At 43.7% G+C, this 15,821-nt stretch overlaps 1 protein-coding gene across 49 annotated transcripts in view; it reads right to left on the minus strand.

Annotated features, from left to right (window-relative positions):
• rims2a (regulating synaptic membrane exocytosis 2a) overlaps positions 1-15,821 on the minus strand; it is a 132,405-nt gene that overhangs the window by 78,418 nt on the left and 38,166 nt on the right. For all 49 annotated transcript variants that reach the window (XM_047340878.1, XM_047340881.1, XM_047340880.1 and 46 more), the window contains one exon: positions 15,280-15,572. In XM_047340878.1, the coding sequence (XP_047196834.1) occupies positions 15,280-15,572 (293 nt within the window). The remainder of the gene's footprint in view (positions 1-15,279; positions 15,573-15,821) is intronic.

Raw genomic sequence — 15,821 nt, forward strand, 5'->3', positions numbered from 1 at the left:
CAGGACTGGTGTCATAGTGGTGCACTTTGTACAGCTGCCTTCCACCCCAACCACGTTCTGGTACGGTGCAGGTCATCCTGTAAATGTAGGGTTAAATGCCACCACAACATAAGGCTTCATGATGAACAAACATCATTTGTTGCAGACAGATTTGTCCCAGCTGTTTATCATACTATGTATTGGCTGAAGAACAGAGATTTGCTGCAGTATCTTGCTGCCCTCTCAGCTGTCCCATCTAGTCGATCTACCTCTGATCACCTCTGGTGTGGTCAGATATGTGCTTTGTGTGGCTACACCCAACAGTAATGTCACAGCGCACTGACACACCCTGCAGTGAATGAGTAAATGACGGCTTGAATCCTTCCACAGTTCTGACCCGACACACAAGCACATTACAAAGACCTTCCAGTATAACATGAAGAAATATCCATGGAGACTCCTCCTGCCTGCTGCTGTTACTGTATACTGCATGTTGATTGTTCAGTGCTTGTCAGTCATTGTTCATTTTCACAAAGCACTCTGTGTCGAGAACACATTGAGATTTGTTGAGCTTTTCATAACGCAGATTCTATTGTAATCACACAATGGCTGAATTTCTGCACTGGAAAAAAAATGTCTCAAGAACCATGGTCTCCTCATCTCATCCCCTCTCTGTCACACAAGTGATTGCATGCACGTACACTCTCTCTCTCTCTCTCTCTCTCTCTCTCTCTCTCTCTCTCTCTCTCTCTCTCTCTCTGTCTTTCCCTCTCTCTCTCTCTCTCTCCCTCTCTCACTCACTCCACACATGCATTTCCTCTCGGTTCTGCTAAGTATGCATTTTTCATTCCAGTGAGCAAGCCGCATTTGAAATCAAAGGCAGTGACGCTGCGCGGCTGTCTGGCTACACAGAAAGTGAGGAGGTAATGAAAAAAGCTGAGGGGGTGAGTCAGAGGATGCTTTAATAATCCTTGCTGCCCAAAATAACATCTCTGGGGCTGGACGGACCAACGACCCTCATGGGAAACCAGCAGCGGTTCAATCTGGTCTGGAGTCCTTACATCGGTACAACCCCACCCCAACATACACTTTCCCCATCCCTCTCTGAGTCCATTATTGTCAACAGATAAGACTGCAGCAGCAGAGCACGGCGCGGCAGACAGCCAAGCCCTTCCTGAAAAGACTAAGGAGGGCAAAGGGGTGCATGCACGTGGGGGGCATATACAAGCTGCAGGAGGTGTGATCCAGACAGTGGGAGGGAGGAGCATGAGGTCTGACCGGTGAGCAATGTTATTGTCCAATCATTGCTGACAAATGGTGATGGAGTCCAGGATAAGTAGCTCTTCATGTTGGGTTCAAGGTTGGGCCTCAATTGTCCCATAAAACACCTTTTCACACTTGTCCCTGTATGGTTCTGCCCTCTGTGGACAAATGGGCTGAGGAAATGAACCTGTCGTCTAGTAGGCCTATAACAGATACCAATCTAATGTTCCTGCACAAAACCTCCAGTCTCACTTGACATTCTTCAATTCCACCTCATCCTCACAGCATTTCTCTTTTTAGATGTGATGCTCATTATGAAAAAGAAAGACCATAATACTACATAAATGAAAAACCTCATCCTCACCCTCTGAGCAGTGGAATAAAAAAGGTTCAGCTTGTCAGACTCATAATCTACATAATCAGATTTGGTTCAAGCATTTTAAGCATGGTAACTTTAGTATGTTGCTTACAGTTAGCATGTTAACCAGCTTTGACCAGTTGTGGTACTAAATGCAAAGTCACAGGATCACTACTCTTTGGTTATTATTTAATTCACGCAGTAGTTGTATTTGGACCAGCAGACGCTTTACATCTCACACATATAGAGCTGGTAAACCTACTCACCAGAATGATCTCAGAATGACCTCTGAGCAAATAATTCAATATCATCAGGAAATGCTTTGATTTAACTCAAAAGGAAGTCAGATTACTCTGTTAGGAAGCAGCAATGATCTAAAATCTAATTCTTAAGAGAGAGTGATAACTAGTGCAGTTGAATCAGGAAAAGAAATCCCACTGACCACTAGAGCTAGACCTCACATAGATTTTAAAATCTCGCATGCAACACACACTTTTACGTGTTGATTTCTGAAGGAAGATTTATGGAAGAAACAATAACAATAATTTCTACAGGCTGTAGTTTACATTCATGCTTGAGACATGTCCTATCACCATGTTAAGTGTGACTGATTAAATGCCAGATTTTTTATAGTGCGTGTAAAAAGTATAGAAACTGTAACAAGCTTAGGGATTTATACTTATACTGTGAAAACACAAAATTCCACTAGTACTACAATTACACAGTGTAAAGAGAATCTACTTAAATGCAGTATCTCCATTTAAATGTCTTTTTTTCAACAGTACACACTGTATGTACCACAGGTCACGTTTACCATCACAGCAGCTATTTTTAGCATATGCTTTATAAATTCACAATAATAATACAACAGATTATTGTAGTAAAGGCTCTGAGTGTGTGGGGGGAGAAACTTAACACCTTTTTCAAAACCAGCAACCTTCTGCAAGAAATACATGAGTAAACATAGAAATCGTAGTATTTTGTTTTAAACATACAAATGTGTGATCAAATGTAATGTTTACTTCTTTTGCAATGACCCTGTCTTAACAAACTGGTCCTCTGCTAGGATGTTGCCTGTCACAAACAAAAAGTAGGAAGCACAGAGACTGCCAGGGAAAGGAGACAGGAACACTCTCCTTTCTCCCTCTCAATTGCATCCATCAGGAAGAGAAGCCATTACTTGTTAACCAATGCATCTCTGGGCCTGGGCATAATGAAATCAACATGTATGCTACTTACAGTGTCGCTCACTGATTGACCATCTTATCAAACTCTGACCCACACTGAAATAAAAAGTAAATGACTTAGTCTCAAATTCAAAATTTGCACTGTGTGTAACTGAGAAACAAAAGACTGAATTCAAGCCAACATGCAGCGAAAGGTACAAAATGTTTGTGTGCCAGATTACTCATGCAACATTTGTCAGAGTGCAGGAGAGTGTGCAAAGTTCCACAAGAACAACTGCACTGGATGAGCGGATTTTCTCAGTTCTGATCTGGGAGTAGTTAGCAAATAGTTCCCCATCAGTTACTTTCTGAAAATGCTATTAATTTCAGTGCATTTTTCAGATTTAAAAAACTAAACCAACACCCTTCTGCCTACATCTTCTCCATTCCAGTTTTGTTGCCTTTTCCCCAAGTCTCTCTTAAGTTGAACTCAAACAGATCTGCTGCTAGAAGGCTCGCCTGGAGGCAGACAGGAAGCTGTACGTAATGGGAACACAGTGCCTCCCGAGCTCTCTTCTGAAACACTTCTCTTGTCTGAGAGATGTCACTACACGCACACAAGCACACAAACACATTGTTATATATCATTGCGAAGCTCTGCTAAATACAAGGCTTGATGAGTTTGGAAAAGCCATAAGGAAGAAGATGGAAGATGCTTGTCTGTAAAACTAAAGACTTAACACTTGTTATGGCACATAACGAGATATCAGGTAATATGTTTTCTATTATTAAAAGCTTAATACATTAATGCAACCTTGCTGCTTCATCCCCAGAGAGAATCCAGCTAACTAATAATGTAGGATAGATGCAGATACTGCAGCACTACCTGATGGATTTTGAAAAATGCTAGCTCTGTGACAAAGTTTTGCCTTTCCACTGCGTCTGATGAAAAAGCCACTTGCTGTGTCCCTGTGTGCTCAGCAGAAACACCTTTTCTCCTGCACTCAATGACATTGACAAGCCAATGTCTCAATCGATGAACCCATGGTCAGACCTTTGCAGGGCGAGCCCCAGACCAAAGGGCTGTGTGGGTTAATTGTAATTGCATAGGACAGCATCTGTAACACATGGTTTTCGGCCAGGCAGCTGAACTGGTAAGAGGGGCCCCTGGTCTGAGAAAACATTTAGTCTACTGCCAGTTTACTTCACAGAGATGAACCTGAGCTTATGTTCTCATCTTTTTTAATCAGCTGATCTACACTTGGCCACTGCTGACCACCACAACTGCTCCCCCCCGTTTACATTTGGTTTTATATTGCACCAAAATCCAAAAATGGTCCTCATACTTTATTGCATTTGTACAAATGAATGCGGTGGTGAAGCAAACAAGGGGAGGGGTATGCTATACAATTCAGAAAGCAAGGAGAGGACTGCAAATAGTCCTCTAACAGGATCAAGAAAGACATGAATAAATGGAATGAAGCCCGTCTGGTGAAAAGAGAAAAATCTTCAAAGTCAGCTTCTTTCCTCTTTCTAGCCACCCCTGGAGATCAGATCAGCTACTATCCTAAAACCTAATGAACTAGTAAACACTGGGAATTAAATGAATATTACATGGGGTTTCATTAATGCCAGCCAGCACACTCCAAAAATAATGAAGGCGAGAAGCGGAAGCAGGAGGAGACAGTTACTGGAGCTTCTTCTTCTCTGTTTACTCAGCATCTGCCTGCCAGAGTAGGAGGCTTTTGATCACTCCTCGGCTGGGTTCTCCTCTTTGCTGTGTGGCAGGAGAAGCCCAGGGAGGCTGCCGAGCACCGCCAGGGCCGGCTCATTTGCAACACAAATGAACTGAGCTAATTGTACACGTGTGGGGAGACGGGGGAGCCACACAGACACACACACACAGACGGTGCAATGTTTGCAAAATATGGAAATAATTAATCTCATTGAGCTAGCGAAATAGCATCAGTGTTGCAAAAGAGGATTTGAGCACGGGCTGGGGATGAGAGGGATCGTGATACCAATGGGCTGGAAAGACGCAGATGTTTAGATTAGGCCTTTTCATTATTGCTTTATCACATGGCTTCTTCAAGTGTATTTTGGTAATTGAATAAATTGGAGCATGTCACAGATTTGGATTTAGAGCACAGCAACAGGATTATGTGTGAAACAGTCATTTTCCCATTCATGAAACAATGCATGTAGATATTATGCTATCAGGGCAATTGTGCATTGGGCTTGTATGGTGGAAGTAGTAATAGTAGAATGACTAAATTATTAAAAGATTCCACAAACACAGTGAGTACTGTAAATGACAGTAGAGTATGGCACATTGACTCCACTGCACTGGATAAAGGGGATTTTACCTCAGAGAGCTCACCTCTTGACCTTCCAAAGGTCTAACGTTGTAATCCTCTTTAATCAATAAATCTAATGTAAAACAAGAATGATGATGCTGTGAAGTACTTTTAGGAGTAGATAGCCTTGCTCTCAATTAACAACTCCACTGAGCATCAAGGCCAAAAGAGGATTTGTGGAACAACGTACGTGCACTATACACTCCAACTAGGATCCTGCACTGACTGCAAGATACGATAGCAAAAGCAGTCATAGTTAACCCCTTTACAAACTGGTAAATGGTCACTGACATTCACAATTAGCATCACACATCAAGGCATATGGCTGAAAGCAGATCAGGATCCATGCACCGTATGCAGTTCCTCTTCTCTCCGGGCTATTTCAAAACAAGATGACATCAGACTGACATCTGTTTGTGAGCAGGGAAAAGATGCTTTTTGAGAGGAAAAAAAAAAGACCTCCCAGGGACTGCGCTTGAAACACATGAACTTACAAGTGCAACCGCATGCACACTCACAAAGACATGCAAGGACACACACAGCAGCGAGCTGAGTCTAACATTTCAACCACTCAGCTTCCATCTCTGTAGCTCATCAGTGAGTTGAAGGAGAAGAAGTTGAGGGCCCGGGGCAGAGTTGGAAGTGGCCGAAATGAAATATAGTTTTACTGGGAGGACACCCTGCCTACTGTAGGTCAACCATTAATGGTAAGTTAAGGTTGAAGGTCACACAGACAGAAATGCATGCGCACACATGCCTATTCAGCCTTTGAGGGAATCAGTCTCGCTCCATGAGCATGAAAAGAGCCCAGATGTCAGCACCTCTGTGCAAGCTGAAGATTTCTTTTGTTGCTCTGTGACCCTTTCTGTCCTCATCCTGTTTCACTGCTGAGAACGGGCTGGCCAGTCCAACCTATACGTAATTTACTGTACATCTTACTGGGTGATATCACATGTGCCACTGGCTGTGGGACTGTGCCATGGCAACCTGTAACCAAACCTGGGCAAAGGCAGTTCCACCTCCCTCTCTGAGCAGCAGCATTAGCAGCAGGGAACGTAGCCTGATTCTTATCTATCTACACAGCCAACCACTAGCTACTAGTTCTCTCTCTCTCTCTTTTCTTTTTCTTCTTCTTTTTCATCTTCTTCCTCTCTTACTCTTTGTCTGATGTTGAGATATGATTTGGTGAGAGCAGAGAGGAGTCCGATATATCGATTCAGCCTCTACCGCGGACTCTCTCGCACTATTCATCCCCTTTTCCTCTGCCCTGCTATCATTCCACCTCTCTCCACGTTATTTCTCTCTTTCTATCCACTTCTTTTCTTCCTCTCTCCAGCGTGCAATCATAATAACCCCTCTCTTAGATGCCCAGGCAATAAACCAGGGTCTCCCTTCTTCCTACACATACATCTCCCTTGGTGAGGACAAAACCAATAAAGGCCTGGCTTAATTACAGCTGCTGACTGACGGCAACACCCGGGTCCAACACCACGGGCCTGAGGATGGGCTAAGTGTGGGCGAGGTGTGACGGGATGTTTAGGGAGTTGAAAAAAATAACTACTGGTGATACATTGAAGCCTCCGTTTGACTCCTACACCCAAACCCTCAAGATGCTACTTTATAGTTCTCACAGAGCAGAAAAGAAGAGGTAGTGGTAGCCTTGAGGCTGGCTGGGAAGATGTGGGTAGGGACAACCAAAGTGTAATGTTCCTCCCTCTCTCGACAGCTATAGTGCTGAGAACTCCTTCAGCAAGGCATTTCGCTCTGAGGAGCTCCAATGGAGCAGCTAAGTGAGCTTGATTTTGTTTCTGCAAGATAGTAATGTGTAAATGTGGGGGTGTTTTGAGAAAATACATTATACTATATGAAGAATGGCAAATGCAGGGCACAGGTAAATGTTATGTAAACTACAATGTGGCCAATGATATATCAAGGTGGATACACCCCCAAATGAACACAAGTGCTGAGGACTGTGAAGAGCCGAGGGACAGACTGCTGTGAATCTATGTCCTTGTCTCTTGTTTCTAGGTCTGCAGTCTGTCTCCTTCTCTTCTCCTCCCTTATTCCTCCTGCCCGTTTTCCTCCTCTTCTTTCCCCCAGCTCTGTCACATCAACATGAATGTGGGGCTCCGGGGTCCCACAAGCTGCAGCCCCAATGTCTGCCTCATCTGCAGCTCTGTCGCCATGGTGACTGATGCCTGGGTGTTCCTGCCTTCCTCTTGGTACTTCCTGTCTTCCTCTCTCAGTTTTCTTTACTTGCTTTGTCTGTCGCCTGAGCTGCTCTCCACTTCATCAATACAGGCTGACAAGAGGTTGCAAGAATAGAATTCCAAAAAGGAAAGTGTGCATCTTGTATCCTACATGCAACTCACTTTACAGATGCACATGTACTATATGTAGATAAATCTAGTTCTGGTCTGGTCAAGAATGATACAGACAAATGAGGTGTAAAAGATACAATGCTTAAAAGTAACTCAAAGTTGGCTCTAGATTAAGGGGTCTCATGCCTCCTTGAAGAAATTCAATTCGTTAATGTTACAACTGGAAGGTTTTCTGCTCTCTCTGCAGACTAGAGGCCTGGAAGTGGTTGAGTTTGGGACATCAAATGTAAAAACACTGAGATGATTATGATGATGGTTCAACTGCATGAGAGATTTTCAATAAAGTCGGGCATATGTTAGATCATTCAGATAATGGATGCTTTTAATTATCAGAAACTCTAAATAAATAAACTGTAAACTCTAAATAAATGACCAAGACTGTAGTGCTGAAGTTTAACATGTCAAGGCAGAGAAATTGCATAGAGAGAAAGTAGGGTTTGAGATTAAAATCTACAATATGGAATTTGAGAAGTTACTTGCCCCACCCTGTCTGTTAATCTCAATAAATGCCATGTTGTTAGGAATAACATCCCTTTTTCTGTGCCTTCCTGTCTCTTTAATCTGGGCTGGCTTACATCAGGATTAACTTGAATGCTACATCATCATTTCTATTGATAAAAACATTACACCTTATCACTATGGCAACCGCATCGTTTGAGGGGCCAAGCGAAGAGATTGGGATTGCTGAAAGAGGAGAGAACCTGGGGGGGGATTTTCCACTTCATAGGAAGCGTCATTGCAGAAGTGACGGTGGGGGAAACAAGTTGGTTGTCCTCCTATCCTTACTGCACATAAAATGAAGGAGTGCACAGCTGCAGATATGCTGTCACTGCATGAGGACAATATGTGAGACCGTGAGATGTAAACAGCTGTGAGTGTGAAGATGACTCACTAAAATCGCACCAAAGATTGTGCAGCCCATTTGGAATCATTAAACAGCAGCAATATGACTTTTATTAAATATGCTGAGTTTGGAACATGATGCTGCTTCCAATACATTGAATAAATGCCGAAAATTTTATGCAGCTAGTCGTATTTCACTTATACATGTGCTTTACAAAATGGTTAAGTGGGAAAAGACTATAGGATGTATACCACAGACTCATTAAGGTCCCCTTGATTGCTCCATACAGACGTCTGACAACAGACACTCTTTGGAACCAAACTCAAAGGTCTACTGCAACGGGAATGTAATAGGGTGTGTGTGTGTGCGTGTCAGTGTGTGTGTGTCAAGCGTGTGTGTGTTTGTGTGTGTGCTTGGGGAAGGTGGGGTGAGTATGGATGTGGTATAAATGTAGTGACCACTCAATTCAAAACCATTCAGGCCTTCTAAGAACAGATCTCCACACCCCATTAGGACCTCTGCTGACGCACACATGCATAATACATGGAGGATGGATCTAAAAGCATACAGACCATTAGCAGACCTAGCCAGAAAGAGAGAGGGAAACAAACTAACACACAAACAGCCCTGATCGAACGGAGGGCCAAGCTGGCTAACCACTGATAACAGTGCACACACTGCTGGTTTGCAGAGTTGTGTTATTGTTGTGTACCTGTGAGCTACATGATATTAACAGACCCAGAAATAAGTTGAAAAAGAGGCTGATACTAAAACATTACTAAAACTGAAGAAACTTACATTAGAACTTTCTACCATTTATTTGTACCAATTAGCCACCAGCAAGTGTGATTAGTAAGTATGAAAATGACAAACCTAGCCCTGTCGTCAGATACCATTCAGGGACGGTTGCTTCTACCCAGGGAAGAGGAAAAGAAGGGTAGTGATGGAAAATAAGTTCAATTTAATCAGTCAGATGTGATGATTGTTGGATCACAGTTTCCAGGCGCAGAGCCCCCCTGTTCAGCCCTTCCAATGGCTGAGTGTTCTGGCCATGTAATGTGAGGTGGCAGAGAGCCCAGCAATGCTGTAAATTATTTCTGACGGTAGGGTGGGGGACAAGAGGGAAAGACTTGCAGTCTCCGGAGACAGAGTGCATAGTGTGGAGATACGGAGCCAGCATTTAGCCGTACCAAGAAAGAAAATAGGCCTGCATGTTCTCTGAGCCCTGCGGCTGCAGGAACGTGAGTCTGTTTGCAAGTTTGAAGCCCCTCTGCAGTCTGCATAATGTGTCTAACAGTCATGCCTCACCAGATGACCAGGGGCCTCTCCATGGGGGAAGAGAGCATTTAGCAGAGCAATCACAATATGCTCCAATGCATCTAGGTGAGATCCAACTTCTCTCTAAACACACCACTTCTTTTCCAGCAAATACAGTATGGGCCTGTATGTTGCAGTGACATGGTAGCTAAATGCTTTTTCAACTAATGAAAATGATTCTTTCTCTATGGATCTTACTGTAAATATTTCTTAATTCAGTGGCAATGTGTCTGTAAAATGCTCATGGGGGTGGGTTCCTGCCGTTTAGACTCCATTTTATCAGGTCACTCATACTTGCTCTGATATGTAGGCCTATACTTTCTCTTGCTCCAAGAAACACGGTGGTGTGTGTTTGAGTGTGCGGGCAGCCTGGCGGCGGGTGGATGTGCGTGGGTGTGATGCAGGTGGGTCTTTTCCACTCGTCGCCGGCCCACGGACTCTTTATAAAACGTGCATTTACCCTCCTCACCTTCTCGTGATCTCCTCTCAGCCAAAACAGCAGCAGTGGCAGAGGCAGTACAGCACACATGCTGCAGCAGCGGTGCACTGGCTAGGGCGTACGCGCACGCGCATCTATGCATACACGACTGCACGCACAGCACAGTCACACCTCGGAATGGTCACAGTCTACCGAACCTGTTCTTTTTGGCTTCCCCCCCCTCCCTCAGAGACGTTCAAACCCAGCACGCAGCAGCATCACTGACACGGCCCCACCATCATCCAGCCAGGAAATATCTGCAGCAGCAGCAGGCTCTACTGTGGCTTGTTATTACGCAGGCTGGCTGCCGATCGATGAACGCAAACCCCCTCCCCCCTCCCCAATACTCGTTTGACATACCAAACGGGGAAGCCCTTCCTCATAAATCAGGGTTTCTTTACAAAGGAATCACTCACCCGATGTTGCTCAACGCCTGCTCGAACAGCTCGGTCTGCAGGATGTTCTGAGGCGCAGAGAAAGCCCCGTTGAAATGTGATAAAACCGAGCTACAGAACTGACGCAATGTCTCAAACTGCATTTTCCCCCTCCGTTCTCTTTTATCCTCAGTAAATGATCACCCCTTCTCCTTTCACCAACAACACATCCCTGCGCTCTCCCCGGACGCCCCCCTCCACACATAGGCTACACCTCCTCAGTATTTGGTTGTGATTATCTCCCGGGGCGCATTAGACGCAGAAAAGGCGCCGATCAAGTTCCATGTTGCTCCTGCCGCTCCTGGTAAAAAGTGTCCTCACACGAGACGCATTCCGGGCGGGATCCTTCGGTCACATTGCTCCGGAGCTGAAGCGGCAGAAAAGGGAGGTAGTGCCGGTAACGTGCTTTCTCTTCCTCCCGCTGTAGCAACAATCTGGTCTCGGTGTGCGGGAAGAGGAAGAGGAGCAGCCGGAGGAGAGAGGAGGCGGCGGAGCATCCTACACAGCGGCCAGCAGCAGCAGCACCATCGCTTACCGGCGCATCAGCTGCTGCCTCACATTCAACTCATATTTCCAGTCGCATACGAAGAGGACACACTCGCGCTACCACGCACACACATGCACACACACTATGGGGCTGATATGCAATCGTGCGCACTCTTTGCCATATCTCTCCATCTTCTATCGTGCACTATATGGAAGGAGCACAGCAGCAGATAGAGCACAATACAATAAAGCGGGGAGAGAGAGAGAGAGAGAGAGAGAGAGAGAGAGAGAGAGAGAGAGAGAGCGATGCTGTCGTCAGGCTTTTCTTTCCTTATATCCCATATCTGTGTTCAGAGCTTCCGCTCCTCACCAGTAATAAAGGAGGAAGGAGGACAGTCCTGATCCTGTACCTCTGACAGAGTCGGTCTGTCAGGAGAGGGCACACATAAAAAGGGGAGGGGGGTCTCCCGAGGGATTACTTGTTTATTTAATTAAATGATTTTTTTCCCTTCGTATTCAGTCAGAGCTTCTGCATGGAACTGCGATCAGCTGGAAACCACACAGAGAGGAACCAAACGATTCCTGAGGCTGATACTAAGCTATTGATATTATTTAACATTGTTACAGGATAATTAGAGTCAATGTGCGACCACTTGGACACTATGGACCTTTCTGAGGGGTTTCTGAAGCAGAGCATGACTGAGGCTTGAGCAAGATGACCTGTGAGTCTTTGAGATCTTTAACGTTTCACTGTCGTTTAGAATGAGGACTCTACAAACAAGAAGCTATGTATATATGTATATACATTCTGAATATTTTTCTATTATTTATATTTTGTATAGTTTTTTTTCCAAGTATTGCAGCTTAAAGGGATAGCTCACTCATTATCTACTCACCACTATGTCGATGGAGGTGCTGGGTGAAGTTTCACTTTTGAAGTTTCAGGGGTAAACAGTGTTGCAGCCAAATCGAGTACAATTGAAGTAAATGGTGACCACTTCTTCAAATGTAAAAAAAAAAAAAAGAAAAAAAAATCCTCCATACTGCTCCTGCAGTGTCACCCAAGTGTCTGTAAGCCCGGACATTGGAAATCGAAATGGTGTCATTTACACCATGTTTTGAGCCTTAATATCCGTTGTTACTGCAGTAGCGGCTATCGGAGTTCTCGCGAGAAATGCAGCATTTTAATTTTTGGGTGGACTATCCCTTTAAAGCATTGTGCGTTATGTGCCTGATACATTGCTATAATAATCCATCCAGTCATCTTTTCAGCATTTAGTACAATAATGCAGCCTTGTATTAGGCTTGATGTAAGACAACTGCATAGATTGTATAGAGCAATGATAGGATCGTGATGATGTTAACATTGTGATACTAAATTGCTATCAAGACATGATAGTTAGTAATTGCAGGTTAAATCAGTAAATTTAACATTAGCAACTACAACCAAATGTTAAAACTTGTGAAAACATTAATATCAGTTGGGATTGGAACTACAACAAGCCTTTTAATATTATCGATGTCCCAGTGAGGCAGCAATTCAGCCATCATTCATTTTATTATTAACACTTGATGCCAAAATGTCTTTGTTGGGAACTAACTATTTTTGAGACCTGAGAAGTTCATACACTAAAACACTAATTTAAGAGAAAATACCAAAATTCATTCAAATGGTATTACACAACTTGTCTACTCAAAGCAACCAATAGATCTTGCACTAACTGTGGTTGTACATGCAGTTTTATAGAGCAAGCAATATTTCAGGTATGCTCCCCTTTGGGTCTCAGTTCCAAATAGGTGTTTAAAATAACTTGAGTTAAATTGAAGAATCTTAAAAACACTGATAAATCAGATTACTTGATGCTGGACTGGGCCGATGTTAAACAGCCAGTCCTTCCTGCACGTGTTCTGCTTCCTCCTCTTACATTTTTGGCAGTCTTAACATTTCTCTTGCGTGGCTGAATGTGTTAAAAAATGCAGAATCTGAAGAAATTCCACCAGTGAATATGTTCCAGTCCCACTGTAATCGTGGTTTCATCCACCTCACCCAACACTGCAGCTGTCCCAGCGTGTCTGTGTGTTCATTCAAATGACACCTCTGAGACCAAGATAAATTAGAAACCTTCCTAAGTTATTTCTCCTTATAAATAGACTGTCAGCTTGTTCGCCTCCTTTCTTGGGCAGAACACATCCAGGAGTTAATTCAAACATTCTTTAAGATTAATGAAAGTGGGTTTTGGTGCTTATGCAGTGGGAGTGCTATTTATGGACTTGCAGCGATCCATCATCAGCATTATCCCATGAATTCCCAGACAGCCAGTTTCCTGTTGTGTCTCTACAATGTGGGCAATACCAAAGCAAAAATCCCTCATACTATATCCAGCTCTCTAACCATGCCATCAATAAAAATACAGAAAGAGCCTGGACGAATGGACTGACTGACTGACTGACTGACTGACTGACTGACTGACTGATTGCATGGTGCAGTCTATAACCTGTAGTCAGTCTGATCATCAATTTGAAAAAGCACCTTAAAAACCAAACCTTTTAAAGAGAAGATGGTTAATGTTTTGTAGTTGCACTGAGACACAATGTCCCTATATACTGTAGCTTGTATTACACTATGTAGTTACAGATGATGCTTTGCTCTTTGCTGTGCTACTTCGGGGTTTGTATTCAGAATATAAAGACATTGGATGGAAGATTTAGCAAGGAAAGCCAAGGAATACACATTAACTCAGTCAGGGGGGAAATGTGTCTATTTTGGAGTTATAGCAATGCTTCTGAGTGTGTGTGTGTGGTTGTGTGTGTGTGTGTGTGTGTGTGTGTGTGTGTGTATGTGTCACCGTTGCACAATAGCTTAATTACAATGTGAATGTACTGTGAATATATGTACACTTGCATCCAACACTCTGTGCTGGTTAATGGAAGGCAGTGACGCTGGATATATCCATCAAAACATTGATTTGTTGCAAAATATCAGGCAATTGATGACAGCATTGGTTTTCTACAAGAGCTCTCCCATTTCTAAAGGTGCAGGAGCATTTAAAAAAGAATACAAAGTAAATGGAGGGTTGCAATGGCAGAGACAGGATACACACAACTAATAAGTTGTGTCATCAAACACACTGTGGGAACAGGCTAGTGCATGCTGGTTTGCCCCTGCGCTAGACAATGGGGTATGTGACCCGCCAAGTATTAAAGTTCAGCACAGAATAGTAGTTGAAATGGTATCTAATTCACAGAAGTTTTCTGCACACACACATATATATATGAGTATATATATACTCATATATGTCCACATTCTAAGGTTAAAAATACGTAAGAGCAAACAAGGACATGAGAGAAGGATTTTTTTTTCCGATGACCTGCTACCTAGCTCTCTGCTTTGAAGGTAAATTATAGAGTGTATAGATTCTGACGATAAGCTTCTCTTCCTTCCTTTGAGAGAAAAAGAGAGGAAGGCGCCCCCATGGTCATGGACATGAAAGCAACCACCTTACTTGATACCTGTACCGGGAAATAAGCAACCAGATATCGGACTCCCAAGCACAGCATGTCCCCTGTTTGTCAGCATCAGAGCGGGTATTTAGTGCATATGACAAATGGAACACAATGTACCGAATCATAATTAGACCTGCTGTACGTTTTCTATCCCGATAACATCTTCATTTTAAGCATTGTCTGAACTGGTGTTGTCTGAACTGGTGTACAAACATTCATCATGACAAAACAGTTTCCCTCAAAGAAAGCCATGGTATAAATTCTTACAAGCACCCTTCACCTGCCAGCTAAGTCTGTCTGAAAACCATCTGTGTTTGTATGTGCCGGTGTGCTGTATGTGTGTGAAGAGGAGAGAGAGAGTGAGTGGGTGGATGACTGTTGTAGAATTGCTGAGTTAGTGCCAGATACAGTATCTGTGTCTCTGTCTCTTTTATAGGCCTCATGGGCTCCATGTACAAGCAGTTTTATATGGGACCTTGACTGGCTTATAGGAGACACTGCTTTTATGCCTGGCTTGATTCACTGTCCTGCACTGGCTAAGTACAACCGTCACATACAGTTCTAAGACAAAAAGACTCTACGCACCTATGTTAAGAGACATCATATGCAAGTTCTTTACTTCTGCGCTGCTTTATTCCCTGATCAAATAGAATCAATGTCTGAACAGAATAATAAAAACAACCCATATGGAGGATGTGTTTTTTCAACTTACCTTTCTATGGGTTCGTCGCCTGGTCCCGAGTACCTCAGCCCCGCACCGTTGTCAAGGGACCCCTGTCTGGGCAGGAGCCCACCCCGAGGTCTGCTTCTGTCTGACGCTGGTTTCAAGTCCCCTGAGGCTCCCTGGTAGGGGTAGAGGGACGGGTCCTGCAGTTTGGCCTTCTTCCCCTGTGGCCCGCCCTCAAACACACCCCGCACCTGACCGGCTTCCGAGCTGTAGAACCACGCCCCCGACTTGGTGAGGATTTCTTGTTGTTTTCGGCACAAGTTGCATACCCACATAACCTGCGGTTAAGAGAATGGGAGACATTAATGATTTGCAATGGTGATAGAGGTTGTCCTATACAGCCTATGATGAGCTGTAATGGAATGACTTGTGTGTTATGTAAATCATCAACATAACCGTGAGGCATATTGCTGTTGCTGGGTGAAACTCTTTCTACATCCAAGATCAAATTTTCAAGTGTTAAACTGGTTTTCAGAAGCTTTTATATTAAATAAAGAAGCTTGAGCTTTGAGTTTTCACCCCACAGT

The sequence above is a fragment of the Hippoglossus stenolepis genome, chromosome 8 (genome assembly GCF_022539355.2).
Source record: "Hippoglossus stenolepis isolate QCI-W04-F060 chromosome 8, HSTE1.2, whole genome shotgun sequence".
Classification (NCBI taxonomy): Eukaryota; Metazoa; Chordata; class Actinopteri; order Pleuronectiformes; family Pleuronectidae; genus Hippoglossus; species Hippoglossus stenolepis.